Source organism: Myotis yumanensis, unplaced genomic scaffold (genome assembly GCF_028538775.1).
Source record: "Myotis yumanensis isolate MYYU_CA2020_CCGP unplaced genomic scaffold, mMyoYum1.0.hap1 SCAF_12, whole genome shotgun sequence".
Lineage (NCBI taxonomy): Eukaryota > Metazoa > Chordata > Mammalia > Chiroptera > Vespertilionidae > Myotis > Myotis yumanensis.
In genome coordinates, this window is record NW_027223763.1 from 14,672,677 (window position 1) to 14,696,616 (window position 23,940).

A 23,940-nucleotide genomic window follows, 5' to 3' on the forward strand; every position below is an offset into this window, starting at 1 on the left:
GTTCATATCATCCTCTTTGTTTCCACAGCTCTCCAACCAATAAGATTTTTGAAATTTATTTGTATGGTTTTTTTTCAAGTTTTTGTTGCAGGAGTTTGGCTTGCTATACATCCCACTTAAAGGAGAAAGACCCTTACAAACTATTTAGAAAGAATCAACCTATAGATGAAGGACCTCAAAATAAAAAGAACAATGGACTGATTAAAAAAAGATACGGAAAGTGTGTGTACCTGTGAGGGCATCACAACTGGTAGATCGATTATTGCATTGGCAGGGCAAGCAGCCACTCCTACTAAAGCCATAATATCCATCTTGGCATCGATCACATGCAGAGCCGGTGACACCCACTTTACACTGGCATTTCCCAGAACTGCAAATAAAAGCAAAGACAATAAGCAAAGCAAATCAGTTTAAAATTGTGTTGCTAATATCCCATCATACAAGGATCTTAATGTAAAAATTATTTCAACTAGAAGTATTGGCCTTGTGTTTAGGGCTCTTCTAAATAGTATGACTTTTGGCTGTACCCCACATGTTTTTCCATAAATATTCAATTAACATAGTACTAATACTAATAATTTGTGACAACTTAATCCTCTATATTTAGGTAGCTTAAAATAAATGATAAAGGAGCCATGAAGAATATAAGTCCCAGAGCTTAGAAATCGTTGTTCATTTAAGTACTGGGGCATAGAACTGATACTACTGCTACATCTCATTCTTAAATCATTCCACAGTTCCACCAGCATCCACACTGCCCAATCTGGAGATGAAAAGAAAAACTACCTAGCCTTCACCCAACCCTAGCTTCTGGATGAAGAATATGAAGACCAGGATCTTAATGAAAGTATCAACTAATATCCATTTAGATGCTGAAAACTTGATATAATTTTCTACTTTAGGTACAGGCTATATTAAAATATATCTGGTAATTTAACTGGAATTCACAGTTATATAAAAAGACTATATGGTGACATCTATCACTTTCTGGATTAAATCCATATAAAAATTATAGATTATCAAACCCAAAGGTCTAAAAATCTAAAGAAAAATAGTTTATTTAGTATCCCAACTCTTCCCATTAATCTATTTACTTTTTCTTAGATGACCATTAGATTAATATCACCTCTTTCCAATCAGTGAAACTTAAACCTCTGCTGTCATTTTCAAGTCCTCTCGTTCTTACAATCACTCACTCAAATCCAATATTTCACTAATTTATGTCAAATTTTCTTTCAAAATATCTCTTGGTATTGTTATTTCCTCTACAAACATTTATCTTAGAATGTCTTTCCTTCTCCACCTCTCAAAAATTTCCTGCTATCAGGCTCATCTTTTTCTATGCAACTTTTCTCCAAAGAGATCTTTTGGCTTCCTGACTTCACATTCTCTGCACCATAAATGTTAACCTTAACTATGGTCTGTTCTATATTCATTCATTCATATATATATATATATATATATATATATATATATATATATATATGATCTTGCTTCTCTAATTACATTGTTAAAGACCTGAGGCAAAGACTGTATCATGCAGGGGTTTTTTTTATTATCCTCAAGACATAGCACAAGCCTATGGATAGTATACTATAACTATTTTCATTTCATACATCTTACTTGGTAAGTTTTCTGAGTCCAGGAACTGCACTTAGCCATCTTAATATCCTCAGAGTCTAGTACAGTACCTAGTTTGTTGTAGGCACCTAATATATACTTGACAAATAAATGGACAATAAATACACAAACTGAATTTTAGAGCTAAGTACTGGAAGGGAAAAAGGTGAAGGGCTACAGTAGTTACCCTTCAGAACAGCTAAGATTCTTCCCTTTTTTCCAACAGTATAACCCTTCGTTATGTGCTCATTCTGTATCTCAAATTTTTAGGCTGCATCCGAGTAGATTTTGGCACCAGTGATATTGAATGGGAGACAATCCAAGGTAGAACTGCTTCTCAATATAATTTTTTTAGAAATTCAGCTCCTAATAATGAGTCCCATGGTGTTGTTAGTTTTAGTTCAGGAGCCCAAGCTCAGATTGTCAGTACTTACACTTATCATCAGTTAAAGTAATCCCCTACTATTTCCCATATTCCTATTTCTGTAGTAAAAACAGAAATTATAAATTTGAGAGTTATTGGAACTTTGGGTTAAACTTTGCAGAATGGAAGTAAAGCAACTTTCAACTCTGTGTATTCTACTTGTAGCATACAAACCTAAGAATTATCATTTTATGTGAGATAATATATAAATAAATAGAAGCCTGGCTTCCAAAAAGGAGTAGAAAAACAAATCTACATGGAATGTTTTTTAGGGTTTTCCTCAAACAAAACCAGTCCAGAAGGGAAAGAAAGCCAGGCTTCTATTTATAACAGATCTTAAAGTCTTGTATCCTGAGAAGTAACCTATCAACATCTTTCTATCTTAAAGCTGCCTAGTATATTGGATTGGTTATTCAATTTCTTGACTAACAAATAATTTACAGAAAATGTAAAATGGAAGCATCTGAAAGCAGGCGTGATGATTATGATGATGATAAAAACAATGAGCCATCGTTCATTGAGGGACTATGTCAATTATATATTCTCTCTAATCCTCAAAATAACTCTACTAGGTGAAGGTCATAATCCTCATCTTACTATTGAGGAAATGCAGACAATTTAAAATTATTGTCCACACCTAGCAATTATTTATACAAAGATAGACTATCCCCCTATACCATGCTACTTATCCTTCCCTAAGTTTGACTCTAAATTTCTACAAGAAATTTGCCTGCCAAGCAACTTGACACCCCTTGAGTATCAAGCTTCATTATGTAGATTCCAAGCACCACAATTCACCATTTATTTAAGTTCTAATCCCAGTGAGCTGTTTCTACCTTACCCAGGATAAACCTCCATCTCTTTTCTCACTGCCAGTGAATTTTAGGACTTCCTAAACAAAAGCTAAGAGGTCTTAATGATTGAAGAGAAACTGCCTAGCAAAGTCCAAGGTTCTCAGAAGATAAATCCCAAAAATTGTGATGCTTGGTTAAAGCTTAATTAAAATTAATTAAAATTTGTACTGATCATAGTATAGAAGATGAGCATTGTTTTTAAAATACTATAGAAATTGATTATTAACAACCATGTCTCTTAAGTAACTTTTCAAAAAATTTAAAGAGAAAAGAAACACCCCCCACTATATATATGTATGTGTGTGGATATAGATATAGATATAGATATAGATATAGATATAGATATAGATATAGATATAGATACAGTCTCACACAAAACTACCCCAAGTTACTTAAAGATCTAGTAACATAAATGTGTGTTCATCAAAATGAACTTCAGGAATATCTTCTGACTCAACAAGAAGCAACCAGTCAACTTAAGTCTTGCTATATTGTCAGAAAATTATAAAGGATATAATGTACCTTTCAGAGAATGGCTAACAACAGTTCACTAGTTCACTAGCCAAATTCCAAAGCTTTTAAAAGATTAACTAAAATAAGCTTGCTTCTCATTTCTCTACAGATATTAGATTATTCAGTATATAGAAGAATAGTTATTTTTAATGACAGTGTTTGCCCAATCCACCACCTATAAGAAAAAGGTTTTATTCTTAGAATACCTAATAATATATTAATAATTAATTAATATTATTGTTAATTAATAATATATTACTACTATAAGGTACAGCCAGTGTTCTCAAAGCAGATGCTATTCTTTTAAGTGGATTTTCCTTTTGTAGTTCTGCTCTGGGCACTCGGAAGACTAATTTAAGTAGGCATCTTTCTCCCTGGAGTATATGCTCCTTAGCTGATGATTTTTTTAAAAATCCATGAATGGCTTTAAGAATCTTGATAAAGCAGTTAACTAGTCTAGACACTATGCTTCACTTTTCTTGGGTAGATTTCAGAACAACAGGAAAGGAGATACTTTTTTCTCTCTTTTTAAAAAAAATATACAGAATGGAGTGGGGAGGTTTAACTGTGAGGCTGCTCTAGTAGGCTTTTCCACCATGCTACTCATGGCCCATGGCCAAGCTCTGCATGTATAAGAATTAAATCACTCAGCAAATATAAAGCTTTCCCTGTGTGACTTCTTTTATAGAATAAAGCCTTTACAACACCCCCTTTCATGGTATCCCTCTGTTAAAAACTGCTGAATGCTTTTTGAAGCAAAGGTCAATGGTATAAATGCAAAGAAGAAAAAAAAGTGGGTCTGTTAACAAACCACTTATGCTTATCCATAGGTTTGAAATGAAAGAACCAAAGACTCACATATTCATACCTAGAGAATAAGAGCAAACTGGAATTTGAATAGAAGTCAGAAATCTATACTACTGAAATAAACTAACAAAGAATTTAAGATAGAATTGCTCATCTGATGTCACTCTTTATAGATATGACTTATCTGCTAGTAAAGTATAACATGGTATATAGAATTATATCAGAAAAAAAGAATATATATAATTAATTATAAAGTAAGCACAAGCATTGTGGAACTAAGCTGCACTAAGTATAACTACAAATATACTACACATATCTTACACTATCCCAAATGGAATTCTCAGATTTCCTTATGGTGTAAGTGCTTAGAGACTTTATCACAGTGATAGGTATGAGCAACTATTACAAGGTTTGAACACTTAAAAATTATTTCTTAATATGTAAACAAGTAATGTTTTCTGAAATGAAATTATTAATATTTCAAAAGGAAATTCAATGGTGTATCATCTCAAGATAGGGTACCTATTTATATCATACAAGCATTAACCAAAATGCCCTTTTAAAGGTTTTGTTTTGTTTAAGATGAATGGGCGGAGAATCTTCAGAATTTCCATTGTTTTATCATCACACTGGCTAGGGTGGGAAGGGTGGGACACAGGAAGGGAGGTATCAGGGTCTATGGAAAATTCATAGCCTAAGGAGATAGGGAGAGCAAATTTCAGTTCTGCTAGTAACTAGCTGGGACCAAGTATTTATTCCATCTTGGATCCAGCATTCTCATTTGTAAAATGAAGGCAATTATACCAAACTCTGTATGATTATTGTGAGAATTAAAGACTGCATATTGCATATGTCTGGCACATAATCAGTACTATAAAAAATGAAAGGAATATGAGGATAATAACAATGTCCTAGAGCTTGAATTTTTTTCCTGAGAATTGTAAGGAGAATGGGTTGGATCTCTAGTAGGCAAAGATAGACAGAATAAGTTATTTACTTTTCAAATTCTGTTAACAAACTTAGAAAAATTGAAAGAATTTATATGGTAATTACTAGATTGAAGCCAATGTGGGTAGGAAAAGAAAGCATATTATTGAACACATGGTAGAAAAGGTTTTGGGGAAGAGAATTAAAAATTGAGAAGGGCAAGGATCAGCAACTCCTACATTAGGCAGGACCAAAGCCAGGGAGACCTGATGTGCTTTTGTACCAACTAGCTAAATGATTTAACTTTTTTTTTAAATTGTCATTGTTATGCCCAGATTTCAGGATCCCCAAGAAACCACATCAGGGAGCCAGCCAGTCCGATGCAAAAGCATAAGAGTCTTTATTCGAGCTAGCTCGGCTCCCCCACCTTGCCGACACAGCGACAGGAAGCAGAGAGAGATAACTCTGTGTGGAGACGGGTTATATAGGGGGAGTTGGAGGAAGGGGAGGAGAAAGGACTGTGCTCTGCCCATTGGCCAGGCACAAGTCTGTGTCTTGTTCCTGGGTGTGGCTAGCAGAGGCTTAGACTTCCGGGAAGAAGCTCCTTGCCAAGCACGTGGCCAAGGTAAGATGGAGCACTTACCCTGGGGCAAGGTGGAGGGCGTAGTCCTTACCCTGGGGCAAGGTGGAGGCCCTAGCCCTTACCCTGGGGCAAGGTGGAGGGCCTAGCCCTCGCCCTTTCAGTCATATGTCTTGGCATGTTTTGTTATAAAAAAAATTGTCTATTTTCTTCCTAATATTTACAAGCTATAAAATGTATGTATGGCATTCCTTTAGCTATCATGTTATTAATTTTAACTCAAGCAGTCACAAAATAACCAAAGATACAGTTCTAATTAGGGGAAATTAATTTATTAAGAAGCTTTGCTTTTCCTCTTTCCTCCTTTCTCAGACAGTTTACATATTGGCAGTCTGACAAAGAACGAGAAATAGAAAAAATAGATAATCAAATGCATCAAATATTTTCTCCCTCTTTTTAAATAAATAAATAAGTAAATTTAGTTTAGGGAGAGACTGAAAGTACTAAAATTACTGAAATTAGAGGCTGAAATTATCAGTAAATTGTGGATTACAAGCACTCTCAATAATTTAAAAATAATATTAACAGAGAGCTAACTCTGGTTGGGTGGCTCAGTTGGTTGGAGCATAGTCCTGTACACCAATAGGTGGTAGGTTTGATTCCCCATAAGGGCACATACCTAGGTTGCAGGTTCATTCCCCAATAGGGGCACAAATGGGAGGCAACCGATCGATGTTTCACTCTCACATCCATGTTTCTCTCTCTCTCTTCCTTTTCCTCTCTCTCTCAAATCAATAAGTTTTTTTTTTTTTAAAAAAAAAAAAGACAGCTAGAAAACATTTTTCTAACCAGAAAAAGCTTTTACATCAGAAAATAAATTCTTAATTTCATGTCTGTGTCATATTATAAAGGTAATGAAAGAAATAATTTTTCCTCTTTTGTTATGAAATAAACTCAATAATTAAACATTTTGGCAAAAGACTATCTGCACTTAGTGTTCTTCTATCTACAATCATGGAAAAGACCATTGTGCAATGAGCAAAGCTCCTTTTCTGGAAGGGGAAAAAAGGATAGCTTTATTAGTTGAAAACATTGGGCCATTATGCTAAACATTCCTTATATTTTTTAAAGCAAATAGTCTAAAATATGTTTAGAGGAAATCCATATTCAGACAGAAAGTCTCAATACTCAAAAAGGATATTACCTAAGTACAAAAATATTTTTTGATAGCTGATCTTACCAAAATCAAATCTAAACGTTTACTTAAAAAGTCAGAAGTAAAACTTAATGGCAAAGAAAAATAAAAAGTGTCATATTTCCCAAACCACAACTTGGGAAGATTTAGTTAATTTAACTAGGAAAGTTATTTCTTACTTCCATAAGTGTTTTTTCTTTTTTTATGGAAGAAATACAGCCATAAGAATTCTCAAACCCACATGATTACTCCATTATTTGATTCGAGATTTCTGCATTTCAAAAGTTCATTTTGGAAAGAGAAAGCATGAAGTCCAGTATAATCTTCTTAAAAAGAAGATGCTTCTCAAATATGTTAACATTTTTATTCTTTTGTAACCATTGCAAAGTTTCGCTTAGTGAAACGGTAATTATTAATACTTGATTTGTATACATGCTATGTCACAAAAATTAACTCAGAGTACCTAGAATTTAGAACTCATTTTTTCACAGAAATGACAGCATAAGGGGTGGCTTAGTTTCCAGAAGAGCAAACAAAAACAAAATGTTTATACTGATAGTGTTGAGGACCAAGTCCTTTAAACCCAAGTCCTATGCCTTTGAGTTCTGAACCCTTAGGTGGTGGAATGGTCAGAAGGCAATATTAACATTTACTGAGTTCATACTATAGAGATATAAATAAAATACATAGCACAAAACTTATATATTTAAAAATAAAACTTCTTAAACTTGATGGTATCTCAGATCTCTATGAGAATCTATTGAATGTTATTATATGCTATAGACCGCCTCCACAGAAATATGTACATATTCACCATTACATTTCACATGCTTCCCTCCTCTTAGGTTAAGAACTTCTGATCTTGAGCATAGGAGCATATACTAAACCAGAAATGAAAACCATGGGAATTTAATGTAACAGAAAGAACATGGGATGTGGTTTCAGAAGACCTTGAATTGACTCTTCTCATCACTCTGATATTTAATAAATATCCAAGCTTGGGCTCATTATGTAACCTTTCAATTAATATTTCTCATCTTTAATTTGATAGGTAATCATCCTTATCTACCTCTTGGGATTGCTGTTAGAACCAAATAAGAAAATGTACAGGAGAAAAGAATACTGTTAATTGTAAATGACTTTGTAAGTAGTTATTAACATTCCCTGGAAACTAATGAATTTATAAACACAGGTGCAAGTTTGGAAAACCCAAATTATTGAAACATACGAGATAAATAATACCAGAGAATTCACTTAATACATAAAGAACCAAAATAATGAAATTAACAATTTTTAACCTAGTCCTATATACTTTGAATGCCAAAGTAATCATGGCTGAAGCAGTTATGTACCTTTTCATAGGAAATCCAGAGAAACTTCAAGTTAAAATATATCTCTCTCTGGGATTAAAAAATTTAGATATTTTGAGTGGAAACCAAGTCCAAGGAGAAAAAAGATGAATAGTCCCATATTTCTCTTTCTACCCTCTAGGAAACATTTCTTGCTATGAAAAGAACCATCTGAGATGGAAAAAGTCATGCTGATTTAATTTTCTTTCAAGGGACACAGGAGAAGACAAAGCCTTCTTTGTGGGAACAAGCATCCTTGTATTTCAGGCCTAAGTCTAACATAAGTTTGAGAAGCTCTTCTTTTAAAACTTTAGAGAAAAAAGATATTTAAAACATTAAAATAGGCTGTGAATTTGATTGAATATTCTAATCACAATGTCATACATCTAAAATGGCAGATATCTATGCCACCAGAATAAGTGTATTTCCTTATCCTGATTCCTCTTCTGGACCTCAGGCCAAGAATTATCCAGAAACAACTTCATCCTCATAAGAATATAGTAATATTATCCATATTCCCTTGACTAACTGCTCCAAATAACAATTCTCTTAACTTTTTATTTAGAAATAATACTAGATTTAAAGAAAAGTTGTAAAGATAGTACAGACAGTTGTATATCCTTCACCCAACTTTTGCTTACGTTAACTTATCATATAAACATGGCATATTCATCAAAACTAAAAATTATTAACAGTGCTATAATTTTTAATACTATTAACTGAACTATAGACTATTATATTTAATCTAATTTTTATACTACTGTCCTTTTTCTATTCCATGATCCAATCAGCATATCACCTTATATTTGCTTGCCTTGTCTCCTTAGCCTCCAATCTGACAGCTCCTCAGCTTTCCTTGTCTCTTATGATCTTGAAGCTTTTGAAGAGTACTGGTCAGATATTTTGTAAAATGTTTACCAATTTGAGTTTCTTTGATGTCCTGTCACAATTAGACTGAGGTTATATTGAGGAAGAATATGACAGAGATAATGTGCCCTTCTCATTGCATCTTATTAGGGACTAGAGGCCTGGTGCACGAATTCGTGCACTGGTGGGCTCCAGCTGGCCCACCCCCATGGGGGCCAATTGGGGACAGGGCTGGCCAGGGCGAGGGGTCGTTCTGGTTGTTCTGCTGTTTGGTGCTGGGCTTTTATTATATAGGATTATATGATAACTATATAACTTATTACTGATTATGTTATTATCTTAATCATGCAAATGAGAATTTTTCATGTTAGGAATCTGTCTATATGAGACCTAAACTTAGTATGGTTATCATGCTTATTTAGAAAATAAGTAGAGGTTCAGCCACTCAATTAATAAACCCTAGGATCTACTGAAGGCAGTCTAGTCAGACAGGCGTTGGTTTGAGCCTGTTTCTGCCACTTACTAGTCTGTTGGGGGGCAAATTATTGAAGTCTCAGTTTCTTCATCTGTAAAATAATATCACTTCAATCAGTTGCTATTTTATTCTTATAAGATAGTACATATAGCCCTAATCGGTTTGGCTCAGTGGATAGAGCGTCGGCCTGCAGACTGAAAGGTCCCAGGTTCGATTCTGGTCAGGGGCATGTACCTTAGTTGCGGGCACATCCCCAGTAGGAGGTGTGCAGGAGGCAGCTGATCGATGTTTCTCTCTCATCGATGTTTCTAACTCTCTATCCCTCTCCCTTCCTCTCTGTAAAAAATCAATAAAATATATATTTTTTAAAAGATAGTACATATAAAGCATTTAGTCTGGTACATAATAAACATTCAATAAATGTTAATGCTGTTCATTCTGGACTAGATAGTGGTAGTAGTAATGTTAGTGTATTGACCACGTTGTGTGACATTTTCATCTTAGAAGGAAGTCAAACTACAGATCAGAAAAACACTATGTGTTTGTAAGATTTTAAAAACTTTTAAGTGTAGTAAAATGTCCTAGCAGAGAGATATTTAACTTGAGATTAAATTTGTAGTTTCTTTCTTTTTTAGCAAGAGAAGTTTATAATGGCTTTGCCATTTGGGCAGGGATAGAAAAAAACCTGGAAGTAGGTCTTCCTGACTGGGTGAAGAATCATTTAAGTTAGGTTTCCCTTAGCTATGTAAGTACTAGAGGCCCGGTGCAAGAATTCATGCATGGGTGGGGTCCCTCAGCTTGGCCAGTGATTTGGGCCTATAGGGCTGGCCGGCAAGGGGGAGAGACCACAGGAGGTTGGCTGGCCACATGAGGTTGGCTGTGGGAGCGCACTGACCACCACGGGACAGCTCCTGTGTTGAGCATCTGCCCCTTGGTGGTCAGTGTGCGTCATAGCGATCTGTTGACTGGTCGCCTGGTCATTTGGTCGTTCGGTCGCTTAAGCTTTTATATATATAGAAGATATAGTGAACAAGCCCCACTGTTCATAGAGAAGGGTTTAATGAGACCTTTTGAATACTGGAAGAAGGGGGGTTAGGAATTTGTTAGGTAAAATATTCTATAAAATGTCCTCGACCAGTACTCTTGGAGCTGGCTTGGACAGAGGGATGTGGCTGTATGTATAAAACTGAAGGAGATGATTGTTAAGATCTATAACTTTGGAGTCCCAATTTAGAGCATTTTTTTTAAAAGAACTGGCATTAAGGGAATGGATTTATCCTCCCTTAAAGAATTGTTGCTGCCAATGATTCTGGACCAATAAAAACTTCATCAGAATAGTGAGCAAGCAGCATCTGTCAGGTTGTTCAACCCAGGCTTCAACCCAGCAATTTTATGAAGGAGTGGCAAACGACAATCTCAGTGAACTAATCAGAATCACGTTCCCTTAATACTTAGCATGAGAGGAAGATTGACTCATAGAGTTATTAAAAAAATTTAATTAATTGGTGGAGAATGGGTTGCCTCAAAAGGAGGGCACTGGATTTATGCTACTGAAGTACATGAATATCAGAGGAATTGACTGGGAAAAAACAGGTATGCCTAAATTTGAACCCTATTTGTAGAAAAGTTTGTCAGTTATATAAGCTTTCGACTTCCCCATATCTATTATATTTGTTACCTAAACAGGCCTTATTATAAAGATGAATAGTTTTAAAACTCTTAAAAAATAAAGGGCCCTTGAATTAATTTTAGCAACACAGAAAGAACATGAGTATGGGGACACTGCTTGACATTCAGCAGCAAAGCTTATGGAGGCATAAAAATACCAGGGGATACAGTGGGTGGGAGCAACTACTGAAGCAGAGGAAAACAAATTCAATTTCTGCAGCCTGCAACAAAGGAAGAATGGTAAGCCCAGGGAGACAGTATGGGCCTGAGAAGGAACCCTAGGACTGAGCAAATCCTTAAATTCAACTTAGAAATACAAACTACCTTTAGATTTGTGTGTATGTATTAATGCAAAAATCACAAACTTTCTAGAGAATTATGCACAGAAACACTGCATATCACCATTCTAATTATTCTCCATTCTTTCAATATTCTACCCATTCTCACTACTATTACTCTAATTTTGGCCCTCACTACTTTTCTTTTTTTTTTTTTTAATTAAATCTTTATTGTTCAGATTATTACATTTGTTCCTCTTTTTTCCCCCCATAACTCCCCTCCTTCCAGCTCCCACCCCACCCTCCACCCTCACTCCCCACCCACTGTGTTCATCCATAGGTGCATGATTTTTGTCCAGTCACTTCCCGCATCTCCCACACCCCTTTTCCCCCCAAGAATAGTCAGTCTATTCCCTTTCTATGTCCCTGATTCTATTATAATCACCAGTTCATTCTGTACATCAGGTTATTTATTCACTTGATTCTTAGATTCATTTGTTGATAGATGCATGTTTGTTGTTCATAATTTGTATCTTTACCTTTTTCTTCTTCCTCTTCTTAAAGGATACCTTTCAGCATTTCATATAATACTGGTTTGGCGGTGATGAACTCCTTTAGCTTTTCCTTATCTGTGAAGCTCTTTATCTGACCTTCAATTCTGAATGATAGCTTTGCTGGATAAAGTAATCTTGGTTGTAGGTTCTTGGTATTCAGCACTTTGAATATTTCTTGCCATTCCCTTCTGGCCTGCAAAGTTTCTGTTGAGAAATCAGCTGACAGTCGTATGGGTATTCCCTTGTAGGTAATTGAGCCTCTTTCTCTTGCTGCTTTTAAGATTTTCTCTTTGTCTTTTGCTCTTGGCATTTTAATGATGATGTGTCTTGGTGTGGTCCTCTTTGGATTCCTTTTGTTTGGGGTTCTCTGCGCTTCTTGGACCTGTAAGTCCATTTCTTTCTCCAGATGGGGGAAGTTTTCTGCCATTATTTCTTGAAATAGGTTTTCAATATCTTGCTGTCTCTCATCTTCTGGCACTCCAATAATTCTGATATTAGACCGCTTAAAGCTGTCCCAGAGGCTCCTTACACTATCTTCACACTTTCGGATTCTTTTTTCATTTTGCTTTTCCAATTGGGTGTTTTTTGTCGAATCTTTGGTTTGATTATTGTGCTCCTCTGGTCTGCTATTGGGTATAATATTCTTTATTTCAGTCCGTGTATGCTTACTTTCTAATTTCTTTATCGTAGCATCGAGGGTCTCATTAGTTTTCGTGAGGTTCTGCACAAATTTATGGCAAGCCCTCAAAATTGCGATTCTTAGCTCCATATCCTCCATTTCTGTCATGTTTTTTTGTCTCCGCATCTTTTATGCTTTCTTGGTGCACCCCCTTGTGGTCTCTGTGCGCAGTCTTGTTCTAGCCAAGCCTTAATTGTTGTAGTTAACACTAGAGGGGTTTGACCACCAGGCCGACTGGCTATAGGAATCAGCTGTATGGAAAACGTCTGCCTTCTGGGGAGGCGCTAATCCAGCCTTTGCCTGAGGCGATCGGCAAATGGCTGTGCGCAGGGTTTGGGCGGGGCGGGATCAACAGGGCGGGCGGAGGGAGCAGTTATGGCCACGCTCAGTCCCGTTCCCAGAGGCTCTGCTTCTCAGAACCCCGGCAGCCGCTGCAAACTTCGGAGAGAAAGCTGCCCTCAGGTTCCAACTGATGCCGGATAATCCCGCTTCTCCCGTTTGAGTCTGGGTCCCTAGAGACTCGCCCGGATCTGGAGCCCAGAGTCTGAGACTCACTCCCGACAGAAAACGACAACCGCGCCCTCAGCCACCAGCCCGCTTTGCGCGCGCACCTCGGTACCTTTGTATTTTCCACACTGCGCCGCCTCTGAGCCTCGATTTGCTGTTCTCTTTCCTTCTAGTTGTAGAGTCTCTCTTCAGCCAGCCTTCCTGTGGTTCTGGGTGATGTCCGTTCAGTCTTTTAGTTGTATTTTTGAAATGGTTGTTTGCGGCAGCGGTCTCCGGTGTTTACCTACGCCGCCATCTTGGTCTCCTCTCTCAAGAGAAGTCCGAGGTTTCTCTCTGTGCGGTTCTTCCCAGCTTCGCGGGGGGGGGGGGGGGGGGGGGCGCGGAGCTAGCAAGAAGCAGGCCATTCATTCAAGCCTGGAGCTGCCCCTCAGGCAGGGCGGAGAAGCCCAGCCCTCACTACTTTTCATTCTGTCTCTAATCTTCTCCTATTTACCCCCATCCATTCTACTACTGCTGGAACACAGTGCTGACCGTTCTTCTGCCTAAAAATTGCTTTGTGAATAAAATCCAAATAATTTGTCTGGCCCTTAAGGCCGTCTGTGACCTGACCCCAGCAGGATTTGTCAAATTTATCTCCTTTACCCCTACTTCTCTTCCACCTTACATCCTGTGTAAGCACATCTCTGAGACGTTAATCTTGCTGTTTCCTATTCTGTAGTGACTTTCCCACTTCTAAATCCTTTCCTTTCTTCAAAACTAACTTCAAAAGCTATCTCCTCAATGAAATCATCTCTGATTTTTCCAGCTATAAATGATATCTCCCAGTTTCTTAATCCCCTTGACTTTTTATCTTAATGTTTTATGATGTGGGTCAGTTTTGTATATATTTCTTATTGACCTTACTAGATCAGAAGCTCCTTTGGTCTTCCATTGTCCTGTTTATCCAGCACAAAATGTGTTGAACAAATAAATACCCTGGTACTAAATATAGCATTTGTATGAACTTGGTTATTTGTACTATTAACATATGCATAACTACAGATTTGAGGGAGCTACTCGGAAGAAGCATGATATTTTAATATTATCAATAACAAAACTTTAACTTTAAAATATTTCTTTTAAAAATTTCAAACTGACCTAGAAGTGGCTTAATAGAAATGAAAAGAGTAGAAGAGTCTGTAAAATGGTTTAGGGAAAGTAACATGTTCCATCAACAGCAACTACATCAATTCACTGAGACATGTTAATGTTCACAAAGGTCACCGAGAGCTGGTGGGGGAAAAGTATGGCAATGTTTGTTTTTGTTTTATTTTCTCATTCATTTGACTAAAGCTGATATCTAAGTAATAATTAGAAGACCAAGAGGACAGGTCATGTCCTGTATTGAATGGAGGATTTAAGACAGAAATGCACTGAAAAACACACAGAGCTTTCCAAACTGTAATAGCATTATGTACACTTAAACCTCAATACACTCAGTGCCTTTTTCTGAATAAGACCCTGTCTGGCCATTTATTAACATTCAAGTTTTAGTCTAATTTGTTTTACTATAAATTTAACATGATACTTGGTATAATGTGCTTAACATAAACCATGTGGTACTGTACAAAATTTGTTGAAACAAATGAATCACGATAGGTCAGAGGCTGAGAAGAGTTAGCTGCGTTTGATCAAGATGGTTAAAATTCTTCAAGGAAAAAAATATTAAAGTGTACCAAAAAAAGTTAATTTAAACTATAGATTGGTATGATTGCAAGAATAACAATAGGGGTATAAAATAAAGTTGTTTTAAAATTAAAGCTATGAGGCTTTGTTCTGTTTTCCTGTAAAACAGCATGAAAAATGCGAGTTAAGATTTCTTGACTTTGGTACACTATGTATATGCAACTGTCTACCAGACATCTCTATCTGAGTGTCCCATAGTCACTGAATGAGCATGTCTGAAAATTAACATCATCATCATGTCCCTCCAACTTGTTTATTTACCTATATTCTTTATCCAGTTAATGAAATATTTTTTCACTCATGTGCCCATGTGAGAAAGAAATATGGGAGCTATTTCTCTGTCTCTGTCTTATTCTATACATACATCAACTATCTAATCTTGTAGATTTTTATCTTCCAAATATTTCTTACATTGGTTGTCTGCTCTCCAGCACCATTGCCTGCCAATGCTTTACATCAGGCCTTTAACCTCTCTTGCTTGGATTACTATAATAGCCTTCTAGCTGGTCTCCTTGCCTGAGTTCTCTGTCTCTATCCACCAGACTTCTGATAGAGTAATTTTTCTAAAAAGCAAATCTGATGTTACTCTTACTCAATATTCTTCACTGGATAAAATAACTTGCATGGCACACAGCAGGTCCTTCATGGCCTCACCCTATTTATTCTTCATTCATTCAATCTGTTAATTCATCAAGTATTTACTGAGACTACTTTGTGCAAGGCATTAGTGATACAACAGTGAACAAAAAGGTAAGTCTCATGTCTTAGCATTCCCCACTCTCCTTCAATTCCTCCTCTCCACCATTATCAAGTACTAGAGGCCCGGTGCACAAAACTCCTGCACGGTTAGGGTCCCTAGGCCTGGCCGGTGATCAGGGCCAATCTGTGGGGCAACCAGCAGGGCGATCAAGGGGGGGCAGTGCCGCTGGCACCCGCCTTGGCTGGCCTGGGGCCTGCAGGCTGGGGGCAGCTCCTGCGTTGAGCGTCTGCCCCCTGGTGATCAGTGCACATCATAGTGACCAGTCATTCCGCCAGTCGTTCCGCCGGTCGGTCCATTTGCATATTAGGCTTTTATTATATAGGATTCCTTGCCTTCAAGAAATAGTGAGCCTCTTGCAATCTACTAAAGATGCCTGAATTCTTTCATACAAACTTCTACTCATCTTTCAAGTCTCAATTTAGATGCAACTTCCTCTCTCAAGACCTCTCTGAATTGCTTATGCACTTTATAAATATTCATATTTTATTTGCATTTCTATCTTTTCTCTGACAGTAAGTTTCTTGAGCACAGGGATAATGTCTTTGGACACATAATTGGCAAATGCAATGTCTTTATTCAATGGAACAAGTGAATAAAATGACAAAGCTTTCCTCAATAACTAATTGTATACCTAGTGATCAAATAAATTTTTCTTGATCTCTCAGAATTAAAGGCAAAGTAATAAATAAGAGTTTATACAAGCAGCTGTTATTCTCAATTATTACACAAAAGATGATTTTCAGAGCCCCATATGAATGTGAGCCTTGGAGGTTTTGTCATCTTTCTACTTGATGTTTATTTCAGCATAAGTTTACTTCATTAGTAAAATTTTGCTCTCTGTCCTGGGGCACAGTCCCATAATTAAAAGTGCAAAATACTGCCCTGGCTGGTTGCCCAGTGGTTAGAGCGTCGGCCTGAAGACCAAAGGATCGCATGTTTGATTCCCAGTCAGGGACACATACCATGGTTGCAGGCTTGATCCCGGACCCGATTGGGGCATGTGGGAGGCAACCAATCGATGTATCTCTCTCACATTGATATTTCTCTCTCCCCGCCCTTCTCTCTCTGCCTCCCTCTCTCGCCCTCCCTCCCTCCTTCCTCCCTTCCACTCTTTTTGAAAATCAATGAGAAAAATATCCTCGGGTAAAGATTTTTTTTAAAAGTACAAAGTAGTAAATATTTCAAAATACACTGTATAGCAGCAACCACAGATTTTATGAAAAGGATATTAAACCACTACAGAATTTCTTTGCTATCTTACAGACAGTCTAAAATAATGCACCTTAACATACTATGAATACATTTTTAAAAATCTCAAATATGTATATAATTGTCTAGATATAAAGTCAGCCCTGAAATATTTTAAGAACTGTATTAAGAGACTCGGGCTCTCACTAGACATACTGCTCTTTGAGATAAAATGCTATATGATTTCTTCATTTGTTTATTAAACATATATCCAAATGTAAATCATGAAAACATTAGAAATGAATTCCAAAAGCAAAATTGAAAAGTTAATATATTATAAACCAACTCTGTCCCAGTTAAACAGGTTGGAACACCAATGGTGATGTGAGGGGGTGGCCATCTGTCAGAACATAAAGGACTTTGTTTTTGTACACAAAAACATTGCTCAACCCACAGCTGGTGCCTGTAGCCAAATTCTACGCTCACTGGGAAAACTCCCACTAAAATATATTGGCATAAAGAATATGGAAATGAATTTTTAAAAAGCCAGCTGTTTGTTCCCAGGGTATTAGATGTAAGAGAGAAATCAGTCAGAATTGAGTCCATTTTTCTACTTCTATTTATTTTAAAAAAGGGACAAACAGGGAGTTTACAACAGGAAAGAATTTGAGTAGGTGTTAGGAGATCAGATTTTTTTCATCTCTCTGTATAATCTTATAAAATACATTTGAATTCACTTTTTTTTCCTCTTGATACAGTTTTCTTCTCATCTCTCTAACTTCCCAAATCATAACTTGGAAAGTACATCTTAGTTCCTACCTTCTCTTGAAAGCCTTTACTTATTAGTTCAGTTTATTCCTGTTCCTTTCCCACTGTAAACTACTCTACTTAGAAACTTAGCACTGTTTTGTATTGGTTTTAGCAGCTTTGCATCCTTTATTGGTCTTGCATAAATTATACATTTCTTCACAAAAGCAGAAGCAATACTGTTTTCACTCCAAAGTTTTTAGTCCTCTTTTGTAAGTCATCAATCCTATTCCTCGCTTCTTTTTTATTAAAACAGATTTGACACAAAGAGATGGTAATATAATAGATATTGTAATTGATAATTATTCGTTGAAGGGCTAATCCTCTGATGCTCTCAATTTCTACTACGCTAAAATGGATTGGTTTTTACCAAGAAGTTATTCATATAGCATGACCATCACATTGAAGTCAGGGTCTGATTACCAGAGTACAACCATAAGAAATCCCTATAGCCTGGCTGGTGTGGCTCAGCAGTTGAGCATCGACCCAGGAAACAAGAAGTCGCCAGTTTGCTTCGCAGGTCATGGGTTCAATCCCCAGTGGGGACGGTTGATGATGTCCTCTCTCATAGATGCTTCTATCTCTCTATCCCTCTCCCTTCCTCTATCTCTAAAAACCAATAAAAAATGTACTTAAAAAGAAATTCCTATAAAATGTCAAATAGTTCACTCCATAGCATCGAAGTTTCTTACAATACTCACTCTCTTTGCTCAGTATCTGAGATTTTGAAAAAGGCTGTGCCAGCATAATGAATAGGAATAAATAATCTAGATCTAGATTGCAAATGTTTCAATCCCAACTCTTTTGCTTACTGGCTATTACCTTGTAAGTTAAACTAATTATCTAACAACTCTTTTCCTGTACAAGTGAGAATAATAACAATAGTGTTGACCTGATATGGCTGCTCTAAGAAGTTAATTACTACTACATGCAAAGGGGTTGGGATAGTGCCTAGCACATGTTCAATTAATTTTACCTATTATTATTATTCTAAAATATAGAATACCCAATATTAAAAGTTTAATAGGTTTCTTTATGAAAATGGAAGAAAATATATCCATTAGAATAAATAATTTCTTCTTTAACCTACCAAAAAAACCCAAATACCTCAATCCCTACACATAGCCAAGTCTGGTTGACTTAATCCTCCTCATTTGTGAATCACCAATTCTATTTTTTGCTTTTTAAAAAAAATAAATTCAACTCCTAGGAAGTTATAGAGCTGAATCCATGTGCTAGTCACAATGTAAGTGGGTACACACACACACACACACACACACACACACACTTCTCACAAAAATTCTTTATGTTGTATATATTAATCTTATTTTACAGATGAAAACACTGAGGCCCACAAAGGTCAAACATCTTAGTAAAGGTTATATAGTTAGTAAGTGGCTAAACCAAGAATGGATCAAAATCTATTAATTTCAAATTCCACTTCCTTTCTACTACACCTCACATATTTTCCTACAATTTCCTTTCTCCTTTAACTCACCTATATATAATTAATAGCAGAACACAACATAGAGAGGTGTTTCCTCATAGTTTACCATATGTTCTTGCCAAAGCACATAGTTCTGCAACTTCCCTTTCTGTTCCTCTAATCTCAGGTCAATTTAACTTCCTTTCTGGTAGTAAGAAATGTGGTGCTTCGAGCTAGATTTAGAGCTCCCATGTCTTCCTTCTAAAAATTTCTTTTAAGTACAGGCTTAGAAGTAAACTTTTTTCTATCTCTCCAGAAGTACTCAAAGCAAATGTGTTTGCAGAATCTTATTTTAACAACTAGAGGCCCGGTGCATGGATTTGTGCATGGTGGGGTCCCTCGGCCTGGCTGTGGGGATCAGTCCAAAACCAGCTCTCCAACATCCCCTGAGGGGTCCCAGATTTCGAGAGGGCAGTTTTCAGTTGACACACCCCGGAATCGGGCTCCCTCCTCTCTAGTTCTGGATGTGTCACCCAAGAACCGCCACTGCCAAGTGACCACAGTTCAGCAGCTCCTGCATTGAGCATCTGCCCCCTGATGGTCAGTGCACATCATAGCTACTAGCCGGTCGGTTGCATACACACACACACACACACACACACACACACTAGTGGCCCGGTGCACAAAATTCGTGCATGGGGCGGGGGGGGTTCCCTCAGCCCAGCCTGCACCCTCTCCAATCGGACATCCCTCTTGCAATCTGGACCTCTGGCTCCTAACCGCTCACCTGCCTGCCTGCCTGATTGCCCCTAACCCCTCTGCCTGCCTGCTTGATTACCCCTAACCTCTCTGCCTGCCTGCCTGGTCGCCCCCAACTGCCCTTCCCTGCAGGCCTGATCTTGCCCCCAATTGCCCTCCCCTGCCGATCTGATCGCCCCTAATTGCCTCTGCCTCAGCCCCCACGAACATGGTTTTGTCCAGGAAGTCGGACTTCTGGAAGATGGCTGGTTGACCCAGTCTAATTAGCATATTACCCTTTTATTAGTATAGATAGTAGTGAACAGGTCATTAGACACCAGAATGAACAAATCTCATCTTTTAAAATGATAAGAAATGTGAACCTTCTGAATATAACTTGCGTAGGCATGTTTTGGGGGAGTAAAGGAAGCAATGGTGAGCAATTATTATGTTCTCAACCTCAATAGAGGAATTAACAGTTTTCTCATTATAAAAGCCATATGGTACGGTGATAAGGACACTGAACTTAGAAGACCTAACTTGGAATTCTTTCTCTGCCACTTACAATCTTTGTGATTTAATAACATACATAAAAGGAGTTGCTGTGAGGATTGAGGCAAATAATTATATAACATAACTAGCATCCTAAATTTGTCATTGTTGAACTTGAAATCATAAACTTCTTAACCAAGTTCACTTCTATACTTTGAAGTACAATATGATACAATATTGTACAATAGTACACTATGATTTATAAAGCATACAAAATATCTACTGCTAAGTATAAAGAACCTTTTCTGCTACAAAGCTAAAAGTTCTTTAAAAATATTCCCTCATTAAGCTAACAATATTCCTTTCAAATTAAAACAAACCAGAATTTATTAAGTGATGTGTGCTAGGAATTTTATATACATTCTACTCATTTGGCCTTCACAACAACCTTGAGAACAAACTGAGACTTGGAGAAATGAAATAACTTGCCAAAAACACACAGCTCCTAAGTGGCAGCAGATCTTGGATCCATACCCAGGTTAGACTGATTCTAAAGCTTGTGACCTTTTCTTTACATAACATCACCTCTTTGACTTTCTGACATGGGTCCACGAAAAGCTACAAATCTCATACAAAGTCAAAGAATAATTATTTTCAGTGTAGGGAAGGCAAATCCTCAGATTTGTTCTACTAGGTTAAGTCACCTCCAAATAACAGACTATTTTAAAGGTAATTTTCAGACAATTCCTGTTTAATCTAGTTTTGGTCCCCAAAAATGTGCTGGTACATAAAGTGAACTCAGTCTTTTTCCCACTAGCTAAAGAAATTAATATATTATCAAGTTTAAGCCTTAGATGTGCAAAGACACTGTTCTAGAATTTTGATAAGAGAAAAAAATAAATCAAAGAATACATTTCCTGAATCTCTAATGGTATGTTAATAAACGGAATTGTTTCCACTGGAAATGCCTGAACTTACTGCTTCCATAAAGCAGATTGCTTTCTCAATTATTTTTTTCCCCATGAAATTTAGAGAAACTATCACAAAGCAAAATTGGTGACTCAGGTGCTTCTGAAGAACTAAATCTGTAAATTAGAAGCTTTGTAATCTTGACATTAAATATAACATAATATATATAAAATGAGGTGATAAAAGTCTGTGAAATATTTTGTAAGTCTATGGCCACTCTCCCTCTTCATTTAAACCAGTCTGGTCCTTGAGAGCAGGAGCATTATTATTATTATTAATCAAATAAAATTAACTTTGCCTCTATCTTCTGCTGCTTACCTGTTGCAGAGTATGCTGAGGGCTCCATGTGGGCTACATTCACATTGCAGACAGAGCCCAGAAGTGTGATTCAGGTAAAAGCCCTCCTTGCAGGTTTCACAGTGAACCCCCTGATACCCTGGCAGACACTCGCACTGCCCTGTGGTCTGGTTGCAGCGATTCACATCCAGGCTTCCAACCACAGAGCAGTTACATACATATTCTGCAAAGGAGAGAAAGAAAGAGACATTATTAACTAAGATTTAATGCTTTCTTAATAAAATGAACTCTATTTTTCTTAATCAATGTTCATAACTACTTTGTATGGATAGATAAAACTAATTCTAGTTCAAATCCACTTTTTATTCTACTTAGTTCATTTAAATTGAGAAATATATACAGTAAAGTACATGAAACTATTTATCATTCATATTTATAAAACTGACATTTCAATTTCCTTTCCAGTACTCTTCATCTTCTAGCTCTTTGACCTTACAATCCAATGTGTGTGGGTCTGTATATTATTAGTTCTTCTGGATTGTAAATCGCCAAAGGCACATGTTGGAAATAACAACATATTAAATAATAAATAATCCCATTGTATAGCTGAAAAAGCCTAAGGCTCAAATCGTTAACTATAGTAACTTACATAGATCAGACAAGATTGTGCTACAGCTGGAATCATAAGTTAATATGTTCTTCCCAGGAAGAAATTAACAGAGAATTCAAACTTTAAGTTGAGAAATGATAAGATAAATCCCAGATGAGAAAGTTTATAGGGTCATCCTGATCGGTGGGTTAAAACCAATCACAATTTGAATCTCTTTCTCAAGTTAAAAGATTCCGAAAATAAACATTTTCTTTAGATACATTTCAAACAATTCTTTAGATGAAATTATTTAAAAGTCCTTGGTGTTGGCCTTTTAATTCAGATCCATTTAAGGTCAGTTAGGATTTGGTTTGTGCTATTATTTTTTTTAAATAGATTTTATTGATTTTTTACAGAGAGGAAGGAAGAGAGATAGAGAGTTAGAAACATCGATGAGAGAGAAACATCGATCAGCTGCCTCCTGCACATCTCCTACTGGGGATGTGCCGGCAACCCAGGTACATGCCCTTGACTGGAATCGAACCTGGGACCTTTCAGTCCACAGGCCGACGCTCTATCCACTGAGCCAAACCGGTTTCGGCTGTGCTATTATTTATACTCATTTTATCAGGAAGAAAGCATTTTCAGCATAGTTTGACACAATATTAACATGGGACTTTGCAAACATGCAAAAACTTATTGTTGAAATAAACTGCAGATAAAACAAAACTTTGTACATATTTTAGGAATAGCCCCCATTCCAAAACAGCTATGAACCTAGGTTTTAAAAGCCCAGAGAAATCTGATACAAATTATATTTCTGAATAGATAAGGTACTATATAAAATGGCTTTATTCTGACAAAAGTTTAGCTCAAAAAAATCTTTAATGTAATTTTTGATGATTTCTTAAAAGTTACTAGATAACTGAAAATCCAGAGTTTTAAAAATAAAGTTATAAAGAAGTTTATTTCTCTATTCTAGTAAAGGAAATTAACCTTCAAAATAATTTATGTCATCAGAAGCAGTTTGTTCACACAAGTCAAAACAAAGGATTCCACACAGATATTCCCACGTGGCCAACTCCATACCTCCCACATTTCTTCAGTTCCTAACCTTTAGTGTCAGCTTATCTCCCTTCTCTTTCCACCTCTTCTAATTTGTAAATTTACCAAATGAATAAATATATATGGGTGAGTGATTATTTTATGTATATGTCAAGCTTGAGTGGTGAGTTAGTTACAAACCTAGAGTTAAGTTCAGATTTCTTCAGCCCCAAACTTCAGAAAGGAATCAGCCTCATATCTCAATCAATATTCTTATTTTTATTAGCTATATAAGCATGACATTTCTTTGACAGTTATATTTTCACATTATTTCGTGTGTGTGTGTGTGTGTGTGTGTGTGTGTGTGTGGTTTGTGTAAATAAGGAAGCCATGTTTAGTGGTCTGTAAACCTGCCAATGACAACTTCATGGCAAGACCTTCACTCCACCAAAAATGACCAGAATGCTTAAAATAACACTTTTCTTCCAAAATATGGCAGAACTTCAACATGCATCCAAATTCCTCCTGCTGAACCAATTTCACCACAAGTTACCTAACCAAATTATACTAGTAGGGGCAAAACTAGCTAAAAGAAAAAAAAAAAAGTT

General features: G+C 36.7%; 1 protein-coding gene across 1 annotated transcript in view; it reads right to left on the reverse strand.

Annotated features, from left to right (window-relative positions):
* MEGF9 (multiple EGF like domains 9) overlaps positions 1-23,940 on the reverse strand; it is an 86,254-nt gene that overhangs the window by 12,551 nt on the left and 49,763 nt on the right. The window contains exons 2-3 of the mRNA XM_070430797.1: positions 21,721-21,922; positions 231-370 (exon numbers count right to left, since the gene is read on the reverse strand). Coding sequence (XP_070286898.1) covers positions 231-370; positions 21,721-21,922 — 342 coding nt within the window. The remainder of the gene's footprint in view (positions 1-230; positions 371-21,720; positions 21,923-23,940) is intronic.